The 18281-nt window shown below is 43.5% G+C and overlaps 1 protein-coding gene across 1 annotated transcript in view; it reads left to right on the forward strand.

Annotated features, from left to right (window-relative positions):
- The first annotated feature begins 73 nt into the window (after positions 1-73).
- Positions 74-18281, forward strand: part of sycp2 (synaptonemal complex protein 2) — a 24740-nt gene continuing 6532 nt past the window's right edge. Inside the window, exons 1-35 of the mRNA XM_062540233.1 lie at positions 74-178; positions 685-709; positions 1530-1615; positions 1723-1814; positions 1935-1969; positions 2077-2219; positions 2327-2379; positions 2465-2510; positions 2642-2761; positions 2872-2923; positions 3723-3871; positions 4564-4638; positions 5136-5276; positions 5450-5558; positions 6208-6356; positions 7089-7178; positions 7591-7660; positions 7784-7835; positions 8055-8161; positions 9567-9973; positions 10478-10593; positions 10728-10764; positions 10867-10937; positions 11056-11098; positions 11188-11231; positions 11483-11540; positions 11854-12031; positions 12981-13045; positions 14854-15075; positions 15687-15987; positions 16217-16485; positions 16733-16987; positions 17110-17164; positions 17359-17529; positions 17904-18059. Of these exons, the coding sequence (XP_062396217.1) occupies positions 74-178; positions 685-709; positions 1530-1615; positions 1723-1814; positions 1935-1969; positions 2077-2219; positions 2327-2379; positions 2465-2510; positions 2642-2761; positions 2872-2923; positions 3723-3871; positions 4564-4638; positions 5136-5276; positions 5450-5558; positions 6208-6356; positions 7089-7178; positions 7591-7660; positions 7784-7835; positions 8055-8161; positions 9567-9973; positions 10478-10593; positions 10728-10764; positions 10867-10937; positions 11056-11098; positions 11188-11231; positions 11483-11540; positions 11854-12031; positions 12981-13045; positions 14854-15075; positions 15687-15987; positions 16217-16485; positions 16733-16987; positions 17110-17164; positions 17359-17529; positions 17904-18059 (4147 nt within the window). The remainder of the gene's footprint in view (positions 179-684; positions 710-1529; positions 1616-1722; positions 1815-1934; positions 1970-2076; positions 2220-2326; positions 2380-2464; positions 2511-2641; positions 2762-2871; positions 2924-3722; positions 3872-4563; positions 4639-5135; positions 5277-5449; positions 5559-6207; positions 6357-7088; positions 7179-7590; positions 7661-7783; positions 7836-8054; positions 8162-9566; positions 9974-10477; positions 10594-10727; positions 10765-10866; positions 10938-11055; positions 11099-11187; positions 11232-11482; positions 11541-11853; positions 12032-12980; positions 13046-14853; positions 15076-15686; positions 15988-16216; positions 16486-16732; positions 16988-17109; positions 17165-17358; positions 17530-17903; positions 18060-18281) is intronic.

The raw sequence follows: 18281 nt of genomic DNA on the forward strand, positions 1-18281 counted from the left end.
CTGACTTGCGTGTTTTTGTTTCTGAGAGGCGCCGTTGCAATGATTGATTTATTATTATTTGTTATGTGTGCACATGAAGCAGTGGTTTGAGAAAGCCTGTCACTTATGGGTGGAGGACGGAGATCAGGCTAATGAGATGCTGCTGCATCTAGCAGAAGACTTCTTTGATGCTCTCATGGTGAGTGTCACTGGTTTTAAATCTCTTCTTAAAACCTATTTATTCAGACTAGCTTTTAACAGTCTTTGAGTTCCTGTGTAACAAATGGATGTTGATGCCACATGTATCCTTGTCTATATGTTCATATGTCTTTCTCTGTTGTTGTGGTTGTTGTCTGGAGGTGTAAGCTGTTGTTTATGTTTAAATTGTCTTTAATATGTGTCTTTTTTACCTGTGAAGCACTTTGGTATGAAATGAGCTATACAAATGAAATTTACTTACTGTAAAGTCTGACAATTTAATTGCATAAAATCTAGTCTCTGATTGAGATTTATTCTGTAAGTGACTGATACAAATAATCAGCTTTGGAGTGGTTCTAGTTGTATTGTTGTGTACAGCTGGAATGTGTTGTGTTGTGTTGTGTTATGTAGCAATGAATGAATGCATTAACATGGTTGTTTTGTATTTTAGTCAGACTGTAATGCTGACAGCGTTGTATGAATACTAACAGTGCTGTTATTTTTCAGGCTATTCATGACAGTGGAAAAGAGGGTATGTCTGTCCTTAACAGAGCACAGTGTTTTGCAACCGTAATATCCCCAGTAGATTACATCCTGTCAATGCAACCAGTCAACAAGTGTAAATGGTTATGACAGCAAGGGTTTCCAGTCTCTGGGGCTGTCACTAAAATTACAACAATTTGAGAGGGAATATATCTGTTCGCCTGACCCATAGCCCATATTTGTCACTATTCAGTGCATCAACAACATATTATTTGATGTCCAAAGTATTAGTTACAACACCAGGGATGCCTTAACCGTAATTGCTGTATATAGTAGATGATATGGTAAGGATATGATGTGTATATCTTTGGATTAGATTTAAAATCAAACATATATGTACATGTAGCTTCCACCTGCACTGGAAGCTACATTCCTCAGTATACTGTACCTCAGTTAGATGAAGTGTTATCACTGATCTTTAGATCAGTGGGTGTTATAAGTATTTAGAAATTGTTTTTTTTTTTTTTTTTTTTTTTACTCAATTTGTATATTCATATGTGAATGTTTTGTAAGCCTGTAAAATGTATAGCATGTTATTGGCCTAATTCACCAAAGAATAGCTGGCTGAGTTTTGAAATGAGTTACATATACTTACATTACATTACATATGCACTATAATAAAGGCCTTGGAAATGGTGACATATATACTACAACCGTAGTAAGATATATCATATCTATATGACATTTAAGAGCTATTTAAGAGTTCTGACATCATATGTTGTCTTCCATGATTTTTTCATATAGCTGATCAGAAAATTAAGTTATTGGAAGAATTTTCTAAAAGCATAACTGAAATCTGTTTTCCTCAGGGACTTCTCAGGTGACTGAGTTTTTCCTGCCCCTCATTGGCAGGCTGGCTTCTAATTCCCAAGTACACATATCAGTGCAGAAGGAGGTTAGATACAGAGTCTTTTCTGTTAAAGTATTTATTTAGTCATAACTACAGTATATACTTTTAACTGCTTGAGGCAAGAAGCATAAATATTTCTTTTTCCCTCATAGGCAGTCCAAAAACTCAACATGATCTTGGATGCGATGCCTCCTGAGCTGAAGAAAGAAAGGAAAATATCGTCAAAAGAGGCTTCAGTTGTTGTGTATGTGTGCCCTCAAAATAAACATTTGCTCAAAACAATAGTGTCTCACTAGAATATTGCAAGCAGTGTCAAGAACAATATTTGAAGGATGTTGATTTGATGCTTTTTCTTCTATCACAGAAAAGAACTTGCTGGCAGGATTGTTGAGGGTGGAGGTCAGTTGAAGAAAGACTATTGTGGCTTAAAATAAAGACAGAAAACAGGTTCAAAAGTAAACTCCATCCTTTAAAGTTAGTGATTAAAGCTGTCTATTTTTTTGTAGATTATGATCTGCAGGCTGCCATGCTTGAAGCCATTTACAGGATGACAGTTGCTTCCCAGAGAAGAGAGTTTGTGCACAGTTGGTTCACCATGGACTTTGTGGCCTCTGCCTTCCTGAAGATACGGGAACCTCAGTTTGAGACGGTAAGATTATTCCTGTCTGCTTCTGATGAACAGGTGAAGAAATTGCATGTCTCACCTGGAGCGCACCACCTGTTACTATTATCTATTTATTTACTTTTATTTTCCAGGATTGCAGAAAATTTCTGAACATGGTCAATGGCATGAAAGGCGATATTGGAAGGTATGAAACTGCAGACTGTTTTCAGAGAGGGCATTGTGCCTCAGTTCGTGCTCCATCTTGAGATAATTTCTTTCTTGTTTGGCAGAGTGTACTCCTACCCATGTCTCGGGGTGTTTTTGGACAAGTATGAGGTCAGTCCCACTTGAGATCCCAATGCACTGAAAGTTTAGAAACAAAATTTATGTCTATGACTACTAACCCTTTGGGGAATAAATTGTTCCATTGATTAGAACATTATGTAGCTCAAGTGCGTTGTGTGCAGCTGTTGATGCCATCTGATGAAAAACTGGAGGAATTCTGGATAGACTTCAATATTGGAAGCCAGAGCATATCATTCTACTGTACCCTAGCCAGCGATGAGACGCAGGAACCCAGCTCGACTGTGAGTCTCTCTTTGAAACATAACTGGGTGCCACAGTGACACTTATTGGTTTTGAGCATGATTGAAGACGATGATTGTAACCTTGTTTTTTATTTATATATTTATTTCAGTGGGAGACATTTTTCCTGCCCAACAATGAAGTGGAGAGCTATTCAGTGGATGGTAATCAGACAGCTGAAAATCAAAAGCTTAACCTCACTGGTCAGAACAAAATGTGTGCCGTGGACTGCTTGTTATCTAAGGAAACTATTTATTCTAAACTGCAAACCCTTAAAACGAGACAGACACCACTCATCTGGTAACTGAGATGCTGGAATTTGAAGACATAAACATGGAAATTCCGCATGCTCAGTTCAACATATATATCCGTACATTTTTTTTAAATTTAAATCTACAAGCTTTCAGTCATCGCTTAAAGCTTAACTTGCATTTCAGAACCAAACTTGTATAGTTAGTAATGATACAGTATTATCTAAGGACACTATTTATTGTAAACCTTAAAAGCATGCTTATAGCTCAGCTTTGTTGTTCTCATGTAGACTTTTATCAGGTCTGTATGTCTGGTGTTTTTGTTGTTTGATTTTTGTGATCTATACCAGAAGCAGCGAGGATGTTCAAATTCTCCCTGGCCTTCCTGGACACTTGAACCTATGGAGTATTCCAGACGCTCACTTGAGTGTTCAGTCAAATGTTGAATTTTTAAAGGAACCGTTGGGATTCTTTGAAACTTAATTTCATTGCTTGAGTTGTTATATATAAGTATATTAAAAAAAAACTCAGTGTGTGTGCTCTCGCCTTGTGTGCTGTTGTGCTTTGCATAAACATACAGTATAGTTCAGCTTTGTTGTTCTCCTACAGACTTTGATCAGGTCTGTATGGTTGGTGTTTATGTTGTTTGATTTCTGTGGTCTATACTCCTCAGTGTGTGTGCTCTTGTCTTGTGTGCCGTTGTGCTTTGCAGAGCAAGAGAACAAGAAGGTCCTGAGTGTGCTGCTGACCAGCCCGCGGTGTTTAGGGGAGGTCTCGGGCTCCAGGATCTCTGTCCACTTCAGCTCCTCCCTGGACGTCCTGCAGGCGGCACAGAAAGTGTTTGGAAGTGCGAAGAGCAAAGTAGGTTGTGTCGCACTACAGGGTGCACAACACACAAGAGATGGGAGCAGGTTTCACTCAATCTTTTTTGGTTGTGGTTATTGTTATAGTTATGGGATTTGCCAGACGCTTTTTGTCTGAAACATTTTCTTTTCAATTTTCTGAGTGCCAGACCAAATTTATGACTCAGTAAGAGACATAATTCCAGAAAAGGCTGCATTCTGCATGAACTGATTTTTTTAAAATTAGAACGTTTAATAGCACATGCTTTTTGACAGGCTCTTTGCCAAAATATATCTGTGCAATATACATACAGTACAGAATAGCTTGTACTCTCATGACTGATTGTGTTTTGTTTTGGCTTTGTGATGCTGAAACAGTTGGCTTGTGCTTCCTACATTCCTGTATAGGATTATAGATATTGGAGTATATAGATATTGTTGTTCCTTGAGATGTATGTCAGAGGTTTACTGATGACCCCCCCCCCCCCCCCCCCCAATGGATTTTATTTGTCCACAGGGGGGCATAAGAGGTCTTATGCAAATCTAAATTTGACGTTAATAATGAGCGCCTATGGCCTCAGTAGCAGGTTTTCATGAATTATAAAAGACTCAACACAGTGAGATTATCTTTTGCCTCTCAGTGAGTGCTTTTAAGTGGCCTAATGAATAATTCAAAAGGCAGAATTCATTCATGATAAACACTCCTTTCAGAGATTTGTCGGAAAGAAGGGCACTTCTGTTGTGAAGACCACTGTCCAGATCATCTTGGATGAAACCCACTCACAGGTGAGCTAGGTGAACAGCTTCAGCTGTAGAGAACTTTACTCCAAAACCACTTCATCACCAATAACCATATTTCACTTAGAAGACCCATAACAGTCCTATGGTTTGATTTGCGGCATGTTTTAGTTTCTTCCAAAGGCAGTCTATTATCTCATTGCAAATGCATCCTGCCACTGAGCTATTCAGTCAACAGCTCAATCTGTCCCTCAGTTATTCCCATCTCCACCGTCAAGCAGGCTGACCAGCCAGATCCTTGATCTGTGGCATGCAGTCTTTCTTACCAATATGATTTGAAGCAGGCTGGCTACCACAATGGGTTTCATAGCCAGAAAAAAAAAACAAATCAGAACGACTTTCTGCTTGCGGCTGACTTTTGTTATTGTTCCCAGACAAATTGCGTTTGATTTGATTCCATTTGTCTTGTTTTTGTTTTTCTTTAAAGACGTGATATTTTCACAAGCTGAAGTTTGGGGTGGTTACTTTTGTGTCAACTGAAACAGGTCCTCATCCCAGACAGCCAGATCTCCCTCAGCCAGCGTTCAGAGAGAGAGCAGCCCGCTATGAACACGGCTGCCACCTGCAAGCCGCTGCCCCCTAGTGTCCCTCCGCAGAACAGCAACCCCAAACCCCTTCTCCCCCAGGCAAGATTACTGAGCTTGATGACTTTGGCTGGGCTTTTCTCTGCACCAACCTACCCAGTGTTTCGGTTTTCATTTGTCCTGCAGTTTGAGTTCTGAACATCACCGTTTGTGCTTTTTTTCCCTTCTCTTCCCTTCACAATGTTGTTCCTCCTGCTTTTTCTCCCCACCTATAGAGTGTGAACCCGGGGAGGCCGAAGATCTCGGAGTCGTCCACGTTTATCTCGAGCAGCAGCGGCCGCCGTAAGCTGGGAGGAAGCCCCTGCACAGCTGTCTTGCCCTCATGTGGGTGGCCCTCCGTTGCATTCCTCTCACACAGATGAGAAAGAAGGCCGCTTTTGTTTTCCAAAGCCATCAGATCCAAATCCCTCCTCAGAACAGGGTGTACTGTTCTCGCCTTCTCTGCCCATCCCACCTTCTCTCTGTGATTCTTTTACTCTGTCTTAACTCACTTTATCTCTCTTCCTCTCTTTCTTTCTTTCTTTCTCTTTCTTTTTTTCTGTCTCTCTCTCTCTCTCTCTCCCTCTTGCATAACAGTTATTGTATAGCTATGTGCGTTTTCTAGACTCCACCCTCTGTCTTTACTGTAACACCTGAGGATTTAGGGTTGTTTTGTTCCATTCCTCAACGGCAGACATGTTCCTTTCCTGTGGATTTCATAACATATCTGTGTGTGTGTATGTCTCTCCCTCTCTCTCTGTGTGTGTGTATGTCTCTCCCTCTCTCTCTCTCTGTGTGTGTGTGTGTGTGTGTGTGTGTGTTTGAGTGAGTGTGTGTACCTGTGTCTGTGTGTGTGTGTGTGTGTGTGTGTGTGTGTGTGTGTGTGTGTGTGTGTGTGTGTGTGTGTGTGTGTGTGTGTGTGTCTGTGCGTGTGCGTGTGCGTGTGTGTGTGTGTGTGTGTGTGTGTGTGTGTGTGCTTGTTCCCTGACCCCAGCCACCCCCAGAGGGAAGGTGAAGCCAGCCCTGCAGATGATCAGCTCAGTGGAGAGGAAGCAGGAGCTGAGCCTGAGAGAGATGGTGGCGACCAAGACCTCCCGCGGCATGAAGCGCTCACCTGAGCTCCCAGGCTCCAGCAAAGAGCAGGTAGCCATTAGCCCGGCTAGCGCCACCACTTCTCAATGAGACGTGGTCTGGGAACCAAACGTTCATTTTAGCAAGGAGCAGGTAGCCATTAGCCATTAGCCCGGCTAGCGCCACCACTTCTCAATGAGACGTGGTCTAGGAACCATACGTTGATTTTCTCGTATTTGAAAAAATGCCCAGATCCGTTTATTGGACGCCACGGATTGTCTATCAAATGAGCTGCATAGCTCATCATCGTCCTGCCTTCCCCCCTGTTCTGTGATTGGTCCCCTATCTGAGGCAAAAAGTAGGGCGGTAGTTTCCAGGCTGCCTTAAAGGGATAATTCGGAGTGAAATGCACTTTAGATCAATTTTTCAGACTATTGGGAGTACATACGTTGAGTTGACACCAAAATCATGTCATTCAGATGTATTTTGAGAAAGTTGGAGTTCACCGTTTTTAGCCCAAACTCATTAGCCTGGAAGTGACCGGGGCACGTCCTTTCGCCGCTACAAAACGCTATTTTTATACCTCTTCTACTGTTCCAAACAACACTACACTTACGTGGTAGTGAGTAGAGGGTCCCTAAAGCCAAACCGAAGTATCCCCACATCTTTATGTGGTCGGATAGAGGATAGAGGATAGAGGATAGAGGATTTTGGCAACTTACGTGTGTGTGTGTGTGCGTGTGTGTGTGTGTGCGTGTGTGTGTGTGTGTGTGTGTGTGTGTGTGCTGGTGTGTGTTATTTCAGCAGTCCGTCCCGGTAACTGTCCCTCCTCCACGCAGCGCTAACCCAAGGCCCGACCCGAAGAGAGGCAATGAGGTACAGAAGTTCCGCAGGGTGAGTTAATGGACCTCCTTCTCCTCCACTTCCTTCTGTCCGTTCCTTTTTCTCCTCTCTAGCCTTTCCTCATGAAAAATAAAGTTCTCTGAATCTTACAGTAATTCTTTCCCTTCACTTCCTGCCAAGTTTGTTTTATTTAACGCCACTCTTTCCTCTCGCTCGCTCTTCTCATCTCTCCATCCCTCATCCATCCCGCCCCCTAATCCTCCACCTCATCCTCATCTTGCTCAATTTATTTTACTTAGAACTCCTCTTCGCCCCCCCATACCTCTCTCTCTCTCTCTCTCTCTCTCTCTCTCTCTCTCTCTCTCTGTATCCTCCTCTCTCTCACTCTCTCTCTGTATCCTCCTCTCTCTCTCTCCCTTTCCTCTCTCACGATGCGTGGTGTGTGTTGTTGTCTCCCCTGCAGCACATTCCTGTGGACAAAGTGCTGGAGATGGTGCAGACAGATGAGTCCTGTGTTGAAGAGGAGCCTCTGGGTAAAGCAGCAGCCCTTATTGCGGCTCTCTGTAATTGAAAGCCAGTTAGCTTGTAATGTCATGGTAATGCAGTGGTTGTATTTTCATTCAGCGTAATTACTTTTTCTCATTCTCATGCCTCAGATGAAAGCATGGTCCCAGACTCCCAGCCTACCCACAGAAAAGAGAGCAGCGTGTAAGATTGCAACATTTTCATTTTCATTTTTTTCGCTCATAGCTCATAGGTCTGTCTCTGTATCTGATTTCATAGATGTACAATTACAGTTATGCAATTTGTTAATGCCCACTGTTCTCATCTTGTCCTCTAGTGAACAGCCAGATAATTGGTTTGTGTTCAGTCAGTTGGTGTTTATGTGTGTGTGTGTGTGTGTGTGTGTGTGTGTGTGTGTGGCAGGCTTCCTGGTCTCTGGAGCGGTGACTTCTCCAAGCAGAAGCGGTCTGTGTGCGACTCAGTGGTTTCAGGACAGAGGACCAACTCCTGCTTGGCTGCTCCCAAACCTGGTGATGCTCTCAGTTCCTCCCTCTCACCAATACTAATATACATAGCCTGCTGTCAGAGTAGATGGACTCTGTAATATTTGCTCATTGTTTACACTAATAACAAATGCTTAGACCAAAGCTTGAATACCCAAACTTCTTGTAACATACCTTAAACACAGTGTAACCATAGCACACAGGTGTAAAACACTACACACAAAAATGAAATCCGGCTATTATTGGGAAAGCACTTACATTCAAAATGCAAAACACATCTGGTAATTAGTAATACCCTCAAGCATACCTGAGAACACTTACAGAGAAAACTAAACACCAATCAGTCTGAGCATCACAAATAGACGTAGGTAAGCTATTCAGTTGTTTAGTTGTGTTCAGTTGTGTACTTTTATGTACAGTTTTGTACTGGCCCCTTTACTCCCCATTTCTAAAGCCTTTCAGTGTGCCAGTGAAAAGTAAATGACCACCAGCCACATGCCTGCATGCCTCTTCTGCAGACCATGGCAGAGGCATGCAGAGGCCTTGTAGTGGGTTCAGGTCAGGGGTGGATATGAAACACAAGGTGATATTTTTCCCATTTTCCTAGCTCGTGAGAAATCAGATTCAATGTATGGTTTTGCAGATTTGGTGCGGGGGTTATGGTGTTTGACCATCATGTTTAGCAAATTGTGTGACAAACAAACATTTAATGTGTAAGCAGTTTTTAAAAAAAAAAAAAAAAAAATGTAATTGTGTATAGTGTAGTCAAAGACTGATCCTACTGTGGAGTGAATTATTTATCAATAGGAGAGATGCAGGCACTTTCTTAGAACAAGTGTTTGTAGTACTGTTTAGAAGTGTGGCACTTAAAAATGAATAGACTAGCGCGAATAATTCATGCATGCCGTTTAGTTCAGGTTTTTATTTACATTAATTTTCTGTTTATATCTTTGAACTGTAGTTCGTTCAGTCAATACAGCTCATTAAACTGGATGGTGTCTGTGCACTTACAAGTGTCAGTCTGGACTGCCTGAGTGTGTTTTAAAGCACCCGGGACCCATTACCCTGCGTATTGAGTCAATGTTTTTATTGACGCGCAGCCAGCAACTGTATCTATAGTTGATTTACTCAGTGCTACGAATAAGAAGATCTTGCTGAGCTTTTTTACACTTTGTGTCTTACCATGTTCTTGTGTGTGTGTGTGTGTGTGTGTGTGTGTGTGTGTGTCTGTCTGTCTGTCTGTCTGTAATTGTGTGTGTTTGTCTGAGTCTGTGTGTGTGTGTCTGTCTGTCTGTCTTTCTGTAATTGTGTGTGTGTGTGTTTGTGCGCGCGCGCGTCCGTGCATGCGTGCGTGTGTGTTTGAGTCTGTGTGTGTGCGTGCGTGTGTGTGAAAGAGTACTCATCATATGTGTTGTCTGTCTGTGCCCTCCAGACCCTGCCCCCAAGCCCAGTCCGGCCAGACCAGAGCCCCGGCCTCAGCAGTGGCGGCCCCCCTCAGCCCTGCGCGGCTCCAAAGAGGTCAGCCAGAAAGAGCTGCACAACCAGCTCACCCAGAGACTGGAGGCCCTGGTCAAGAAGAAGGAGCAGGGGACGCCGGCCAAGGGGCCCCTCACTGGCGCAGCAGCAGGCTCCAGCCGGTCCCAGACACCCTGCCGAGCCGGCGCCGGAGCACCAGGATCAGGTAAGGCCAGAGTTGGGCCTGGGATGCTGCCCGAGCAGAAGCCTCTCAACCCAACACCGGCCAAGGCTCTGTTAGAGAAAACGACCAACCCTAAAGCTGAGGCGGCTCCGTCGGATGTCACCAAGAAACCGACCCGGTTGAGTGCTGCCAAAGAGAAGGTGAGTTGAGTTTGTGTGTGTGTGTGTGTGTGTGTGTGTGTGTGTGTGTGTGTGTGTGTGTGTGTGTGTGTGTGTGTGTGTGTGTGTGTGTGTGTGTGTGTGTGTGTGTGTGTGTGTGTGTGTGTGTGTGTGTGTGTGTGTGTGTGTGTGTGTGTGTGTGTGTGTGTGTGTGTGTGTGTGTTGGGATCCATTACTGGGCAGCAGGGAGCCTACAGTGGCCCCATAAACTGCACTGGACAAACAGAAACAATAGTGAGCACTCTAAAATGAAGTGGTAACAAGGGGCTTCTACCTGCCAACTGGAAGTTTGAAAGCAGAAAGGCAGTAGTACTGTACAGACAAGGGTCAAAATATCAGCCTTTCAGTCCCTCATGTTTTTAGTGTGGGACCTGCTCTATTACGCCACTGCTGTCTTGAGATCTGAACTCAGTTTGATGAATGAATGAATTTGACATTCCTTACAAATTGTCTGACTCACTGAATTTATTTGATGTGGTTGACCAGAAATCAGATGAGATGACGGAGAATATGCTGAAGTTCATCTCTAGCCATTACCAAGGCACAGGCTGTGTTAGTGCAAAAGATTCTGGGCAACTGTCAGCCAATGCCATCAACAAGAGGTAAAGAACCATCTGTTGTGATTCACACATCGATCCTCAGACCTTTTGTTTAATTTTTTATAACATCTGTTTATGAGGTATTACCAGTATTAAAACTGATTCCTTTCTTTTGATATTCCTTCTTTGGTTGTTAGGTCTTTATTTGATAAATCTTGGTCTCTTAACAGCGGCGTGAGTATTGAGCAAAAAGATGAGCCCATAGATAAATAAGCACTCTACACCTAATGGCTTAGTGCCAAAAGACTTAAGTGTTTTCCTGTATTATTTTTGTAGGTAAAAGGAGATCGTAATAGCTCAGGATTTCTGAAATCATTTGACATGTCCAAGAAGGCTGACTTCACAGAGTATGTGAACCATTCTTATGTATTACTTGTTAGATGGTTATAGATATGTCACTTAAAAAGAAATATTATTTACCTTGTTTTTCTTCTTCTTTCTTTTTTCTTCTTTTGTTTTAAAAAGGGACATCTATGCATTTCAAATGAACAGCCCAACCAGTACAGGAGTAAGGACATCCTTTTTTGCACATTTCATAACATACAAGGTTGCCTTATGGTGTCAAATAATTGTTATTGTATCTAACTTATCTTGTAGAAAAATATCAGAAAGACCTCTGAGAAATCTGTTATGGAGTCCAGGTAATAATATTTCTGATTGAATACTTCCCCCTAGTGGATGAAATATAGTATGACTAAGAGAAAGACCAAAGATGGCAGGCTGCTCTTGTGATCACAACAACTTTTCTCCTAAATGTCTCTGAAGTTGTCTATGACTGACTTGGTCATATTAATGCAATACATGTGGCAACTGATAAGAATGTAAAAAATAAAGACAACAAATAACTGTATTTCATAAGGGGTATTTACTAAAAGCTCCCTCTTGGTTCCAGTGCAATCAGCAGCTCTTTTACCTTTTCTGCATCTGCAAAGAAGGCCCCCCCTGAAAAGGTTGGTTCAGCTGATTCTGACGTGAGTTTGCAAGTAGTTGTTACTGTCAGACATTAGTGTACATACCGATTAAAGCATCATCTGATTCTGATTTGTTGTATTGGGCTATTGGGCACTGTGGTTAGCACATGGGTGTGGGTTATATACGGTGTGTGTGCAATTTATGGGATAAAAAGTGTTTGATAGAATAACTTCAAACTTAGTTTATGTATATTTATCGCTAGGTATATTTGGGTCACAGGTGTGTGGGTCACCTGTTGTCTATTGAGACGCCTCCTCTCTCTGAGCCTCATCTGTATCTTTTGCCTCTCAGGTGTTCAGCCGTCATGTGCAAAAGCACCTGTTCAGTGACACGGACACAGACAGGGACAAAGAGAATGCCACGGACTTCAGCTGGCTCAGGGATTCCGCTCGTAAGCCCAAACCCAAAGTGGCCGACTACAGCCGCCAGCCGGCCAAAGCCTGCCAGCCGCCGCCATCATGTGTGTCAGGTGGGCGCACTGATGTGGAGAGGCAGCCTCGGGCTGCAGGGACAGGGTCTGTGGGCTGCGAGGGTGGCTCGCCAAAGGGACAAAGTGACAGCTAATTTACAGAATGACGCTAGTCGTTTTTGAAATTTAAGGAGAAGGAAAAAAACGTTGTGCTTTTGTTAGAGGGTTCAGGTGGGCGCAGCCTTGGAGAAGCAGCCTTGGGCTGCAGGGACAGGAGGTGCCTCTCAATATCTCTCCTCGATCCTCCAGGCTCGATCCTCCAGGCTCGTTCCCACTGATCTATAACTATCGCTGGATAGACTATCCCATTGTTGTCGCTCCATCATTCTTTATGTAGATCAGCGAAGACGAGGACCGAGGAAGGAAGGGAGGATAGATAAAAGACCAAATGAGAGGCACCCAGGGTCTGTGGGCTGTGAGGGTGTCTCACCAAAGGGACAGAGTGAGAACTCATTTATGACGCTAGTCGTTTTTTAAATGTACGGAGAAGGAAAAAACGTTGTGCTTTTGTTACAGGGTTTAAAATGTACTATTTTAAAAAGATAGAACATCATAGAGAGTCAGAATTATCTACCATAGCAAATCTGTTTTTTCTGTTTTAACAAAAGCATGAAGTGCAAGTGTAATCAGTCTTGCATGTGCTGTGTTCAGATACTGTTAGTCTATGCCCTGGTGTGTGTGATGTAAAAGTCTTTAAATGCCAATGTTGTATACAGTAAGTGCAGGTTGTGAAATCCGGATCTTGGTTTTAGCTTGTTCAGTTCCTTAAAGCACTTTGAGTGCTGTAACTTTCTGTTATTTTCATTGAGGGAGAATTTCTGTTTACTTAGTTGGGACGCCACCACATCATTTGGTAAAAGTTTTTGCAGAACTGAGACCTGACTGGTAACTTCTTTTCGACTCCAAATTATTACTTGTGCTCAGTAAAACATTTCACTTTCCCTTGTAGATAAGTCCCCAGATGCGCCTGCTCTGTCTCCCAAACCCGCAAAGGAGCAAGCAAAGCCAAAGAGGGTGAGTTAATTAGATATCTCTGTAATGGACCTGTTTGTTTCTCCTCTGTATCAAATAAGCAACATAATCCAGCCATCTGTGTGCAACACACCATCTGCTCCGCTCCAGAAGCAGACACACCACCATACAGGTGGAATTACAGAATGGGCCAGAACGTACCTGATTAAGCCAGTGATAGATACTTCATTAACATGTCTGGGTTTGCAAATGATCAGACTAATTTAAATGCTGTTAAACCATTACGCATTAGCTCAGAGTTATTTTTAAGGAGGATTGTGGCAGGATATACCGGTACACAACTAGCTTATCTGAGGTGCCTGTGTGGCATGAAATACAAAACACAGTTTGAAGTGGTGCGATTTCTCCCTTCAGTAAGAGAATGGGCAAATGGTGGAACGCATTACCAGTTCCGACCAGAGAAGGCACGTCCCTCTCTACCTTTAAAGAGGAATAATGCAGGATTGGCGATTTCATCTCTGGTTTCGGTTTCGTTTTTCGTTTTCGCTCGTTTTATGCTTGCATATTTCTCTGCAGAACTTCCCCGACAGCTTTAGCGTGTATATATATGCATATATAGGCTATATATAAATATATAAATTGCAAGCGTGGTTCTTCTTGTTCCTTTCGCGTCTCTGACTTCCAGATGTAAACAGCAGACGATCGTTTATCAGAAAGTTGCAAGGTTGTAATAGCGGAGAGGGACACTAGGGGCGGGAGGAAATGTGACTGTTTTCGATAAAACTGGTCAGTCAAGCAAAACAACGATTTCTAAGCGATTTTATGACTATGAAAAAGTTGCATAGGGTCTCTTTAACAGCCCAGCTCTTCAGAGAGTACTTCCTCTCTTAGCACAACCAAGAACTAGACATGCTAATTTTCAAGTACCGTATTTTCCGGACTATAAGGCGCACTTAAAAGCCTTTCATTTTCTCAAAAAAAGACAGTGCGCCTTATAATCCAGAGCGCCTTATATATGGTATAATTCAGGACCTCGAATTGATTTTGTGTGATACACGGCGCTCTGTCAAAATGTTATTGTTGTGAAAGTGTTTGATAGAGTTTGACTGACTGACTTATCGGTTTTGTTTCGCTTAATGCGCCTTATAGTCCGGTGCGCTTTACATATGAAAAAAGTTTGAAAATAGACCATTCATTGACAGTGCGCCTTATAATCCAGTGCGCCTTATAGTGCGGAAAATACGGTATTTTTTAAGGGTTATTATGCCTTTAATGCAACAGGACAGTGAAGGATGACAGGACGTGAACGGGAGAGAGAGTGTAGAGGTGGGATCCGGGAGGGAATTGATCCCGGGTCACCGGCGTACAGAGCAGGTGCCCAAGGCGGCCGTGCCACAGCGGGGGCCTAGACACGCTAATTCTAGCACTTACCACAGTCTTTATCAGATGCTGGTACTGCTGACATCAAGATTAAAACAGATCACAAACAAAACAGCAACTCAAACAGGAAATCAGCACAGCAGGCTCAATGTATATGCAGTTAAGATCTTGTAATCACCAAATGGACTTGTAACGACGATTTCAATTAAGTGTCCAGTATACAGGGTTCCCGCAGGGTCTTAAAAAGTGTTGAAAAGACTAAAATTCTGAACTTTAAATTTAAGGCCTTAAAACGTCTTCAAACGGACCAGATTTCTTTAATTGGTCTTAAATTTCAATCTTTATGGTCGTAAAATGTCTTAAAAAGGTCTTAAATTTGAACCACTGAAATCTGCAAGAACCCTGAGTGTACTTTTTCTACATTATTTCCTGGTCGCTCCATTACCTGCACTGTACATGTGCAATCACAGAAAAAGCCTCAGAAGAAGCCTGTGGAGCAGAAGGCCGCTGCCAAGCCCTTGGCAGTTGCTAGAGAGACCGCGGCCGTTGCCAAGGCGACAGTAGGGGCTACCAAAGCGACTGCAGGGGGTGCCAGAACGAGTGGCAGAAGGCCCCGCAGGGCCGCAGCCTTGGACGTGTCCTACAAGGATCCCTCGGACCAGTCAGAGAGTGACGAACCTGCAGCATTACCGGTGAGGTTCTGTATAACATAATTTCCTGACTATTAGCCACAGCTTATACGTTGAATTTGCGAGATTTCTTCAACTATTAGGTTTATACACGGGGACAGTTAATATGGTATTAATATGGTTTTGTTTCTTTTAACTTGCCTGAAACACTGCTCTGCTGCTTACTCTCAATGCGGCGTATACACTGTACTGTTACTGTACGCAAACAGATCCCTTTTAGCGATTGATGCCATTTTCTTGTACAGTACAGGGGAGAAGAGACTCCGATCCTGTGTTATTTGGAATCGAATTTAGTGTATTTGTAGGTCTTGATAATTGCGGGTCTGTGGGAATGTGGGTTTAGTCTGTTTGTTTTTCTACCTTGAGCATTAGATACTGTAGATAGATAGATAGATAGATAGATACTTTATTGATCCCCAAGGGGAAATTCAATTCATTCTGCTCAGAGCTACAGTAGTTGTGGATTGCAGACTATGAAGTCAGTATCAGGAAAGTATAACTACTGTATTTTCATGTCTGATGTTCCTGGTATTCTTTTGAACTCGGAGCAGGCATGTTATGAAAACGTTGTATAACAGTCTCTCACAAAGTTAGTTGTGCATTGTGCACTGCAGGCCAAGAAACGCAGGACCAGTGACCCTCCCAAGGTGCCCGAGAGGCCGCAGCCAGAGGTGAAGAAGATCAAGAAGGTCTCTCCTCCCCCTCTGGAGAAGATGAAGATCAAGAAGGTCTCTCCTCCCCCTAAGGAGAAGATGAAGATCAAGAAGGTCTCTCCTCCCCCTAAGGAGAAGATGAAGATGAAGAAGGTCTCTCCCCCTCTGGAGAAGACGAAGGCGGTGAAAGCTCCTCAGGAGTCCTGGGCCTGCAGAGTGGCCTTGTCCCGCTACAGCCCTCCCCCAATAGAGAGGATGAGATGTAAGGGCGGCACGGCCGCACCATGTTGTGTTTCTTTTTCAGAATTGGGGGGGTTCCAGGTTTTTAACGCAGAATCTGAAATGTCTAATGAATTGTTTTTGTGAAACAACTTTTCCAGTTCGGTGTGGAGGTCTAATAACAAGTTAAAACTTGTTGGATTTTTATGATTTTTTTTGTCTTTTTAACGTAGGATTTTCTGTAACATTTTTTTTTTGTTTCTGGTTTACAGCTGCAGGGATGTCTCCACCATTAGGCCTGTCGCCCTCCACCCCCCTCCTTCCTCTCTGCCTCTCCCCGGTGGCCCGACCCTCTCCTCCGCCCTCCCTGGAGATGCCCAAACCCATGATGGGCATCCAGGCCTCGTCCTTCTACAAGCCCGCGTCAGGAGGCAAAGACAAGGACAAGCAGACGACTCCGTCCCTGCCCACTCCTGCCCTTCCGACGCCCATCGCCAGGACTCCCTCCATCGCCAGCTGCCGCAGGTCTTGCGGCTCAGAGGTCAGTGCTGGCATGCCAAGGGTCAAAGGTCATTATAGGTGTGTTAAAGGTGACGTGAAGTACAAGTTACACAAATACGTGAACACAGCAGCTTGCATATTGTGTAAGAAATTAGTCCGAAGTGAGATGTCTGATAAGCCCTATAATGTAGCATGTAAATCTAGCCAGTATTGGGTTGGATAATCAGTCTTTTTGTGAATAACAATCAGGTTTGGTTCTGGTTCCATATTCCTTCCTGTATTCCCAGCATCCTCCACTGAGCCCGGTCCGCTCTCTGCACTCCCCGGCCCAGCCACTCCTGACCTCCACGGCCCTGGAGAAGTCTCCGGTAGGCTCGCTCCTCAAGTCCACCGACCTCGACCAGCAGCTGCGAGACTTTGTCAAGGCGCATGGGGGCATGCTGGATGCATCTGACAAGGAATCTGTCATCACCATGGCTACCCTTAGTCAGTCCTCACACCTCTCGGTCAACAACGTGGCCATACTGTGTACTGAAATCGAGGTATGAATTGTCTACAGCTGCTTTCCTTTAAGTCCACAACAATATCTGTGTTCTCTTTCACGTTTAGACAACAATGATGTTGTATTATGATGTTTCATTTTGTCATGTTGTAAACATTGTAGAGGACACCTGCCTCCAACAAGGGATCTACAAACAGTGGACAGATGTTGCAGTCAGGTTAGAGTGGTACCACCTTTCTGACTTTGTTTTTAAAGATCCCAGAGGGGAATGGAATGAAATGCCCACTAGATTTATTTATGCTTACAGACTTTGGGCCTAACTCACTTCAAGGTTTACCTGTGCAACAGCAGGTACGAATTTCATACAATTAAAAAATGTTACATTGTGACATTTGTGGTTGTTGTTTCCAGGCCCCAGCTTTCCCTCTCGCCAGGCCTCCCAGTCCAACAGCAGTCATTTAGACAGCGACAGGGAAGATGACGATGATGAAGATCAGGGGGAGGAAGAGGAGGAAGAAGCAAGGAGTGCACCAAGGCAGAAGGCCCTCAAGATGAAGCCCAGAAAACTGTTCAAAGACAAAGGTACCGTGTGTTTGAGCTGCTGCCGGAACAGATTCCTGTCTGCTCGGCCCTCGGCCCTGTGACAGGCCATTTTAATAATTCACTCAGTTATTTTTATTTAATTTAGCAGACACTTTTACCTATAGTGACTTGCTTCACAGGCAAGGTGGTTATTTTATCATTATGTGTGTGTGTGTGTGTGTGTGTATATATATATATATACTGTATATACTGAATACCAAAAACAGAACAGAGGAAATAACTTGAACTTTTTGTTAAGTATCCTTAACACTTACAGTATCACCTCACCCACCCACCTGCTACCGCGTGCTTAGTGTAGTGTATCGCCCTGTGGACTGACCAGTTTACTAAACTGCGTTCTTGCACCTGAGCAGCATGTCTGAAGCAACCTGAGCAGATGCAGAGCAGCTCAGAGGAAGACGAAGAGGAGGAGGAGGAGCAGGAGAACGTCCGAGGAAAGAAGAGGAGGAGAGCGGTCAAAATGACGAAGAAGAGCTACTACACTGCCCAGGGACACAACACCAGCACAGGTTGGGTCCTAACATAGCTGCGGTCTCCTTATGTAATGCACAGATTTAACACCAACCAAGAGTCAACTGTGGTGTTTGCACAATGTGCCACTATATCACAATACCCAACCTTTAAAAACAATACTATTTCCTATTTTTTTATTTTTTTTTATTTTTTTAGTTAAGGCGGTGTTTAAATGAAAGGTAAGAATGTCCCGTGTGTGTTGTTGGCAGCACTCTGCC

The sequence above is a fragment of the Sardina pilchardus genome, chromosome 7 (genome assembly GCF_963854185.1).
Source record: "Sardina pilchardus chromosome 7, fSarPil1.1, whole genome shotgun sequence".
Classification (NCBI taxonomy): domain Eukaryota; kingdom Metazoa; phylum Chordata; class Actinopteri; order Clupeiformes; family Clupeidae; genus Sardina; species Sardina pilchardus.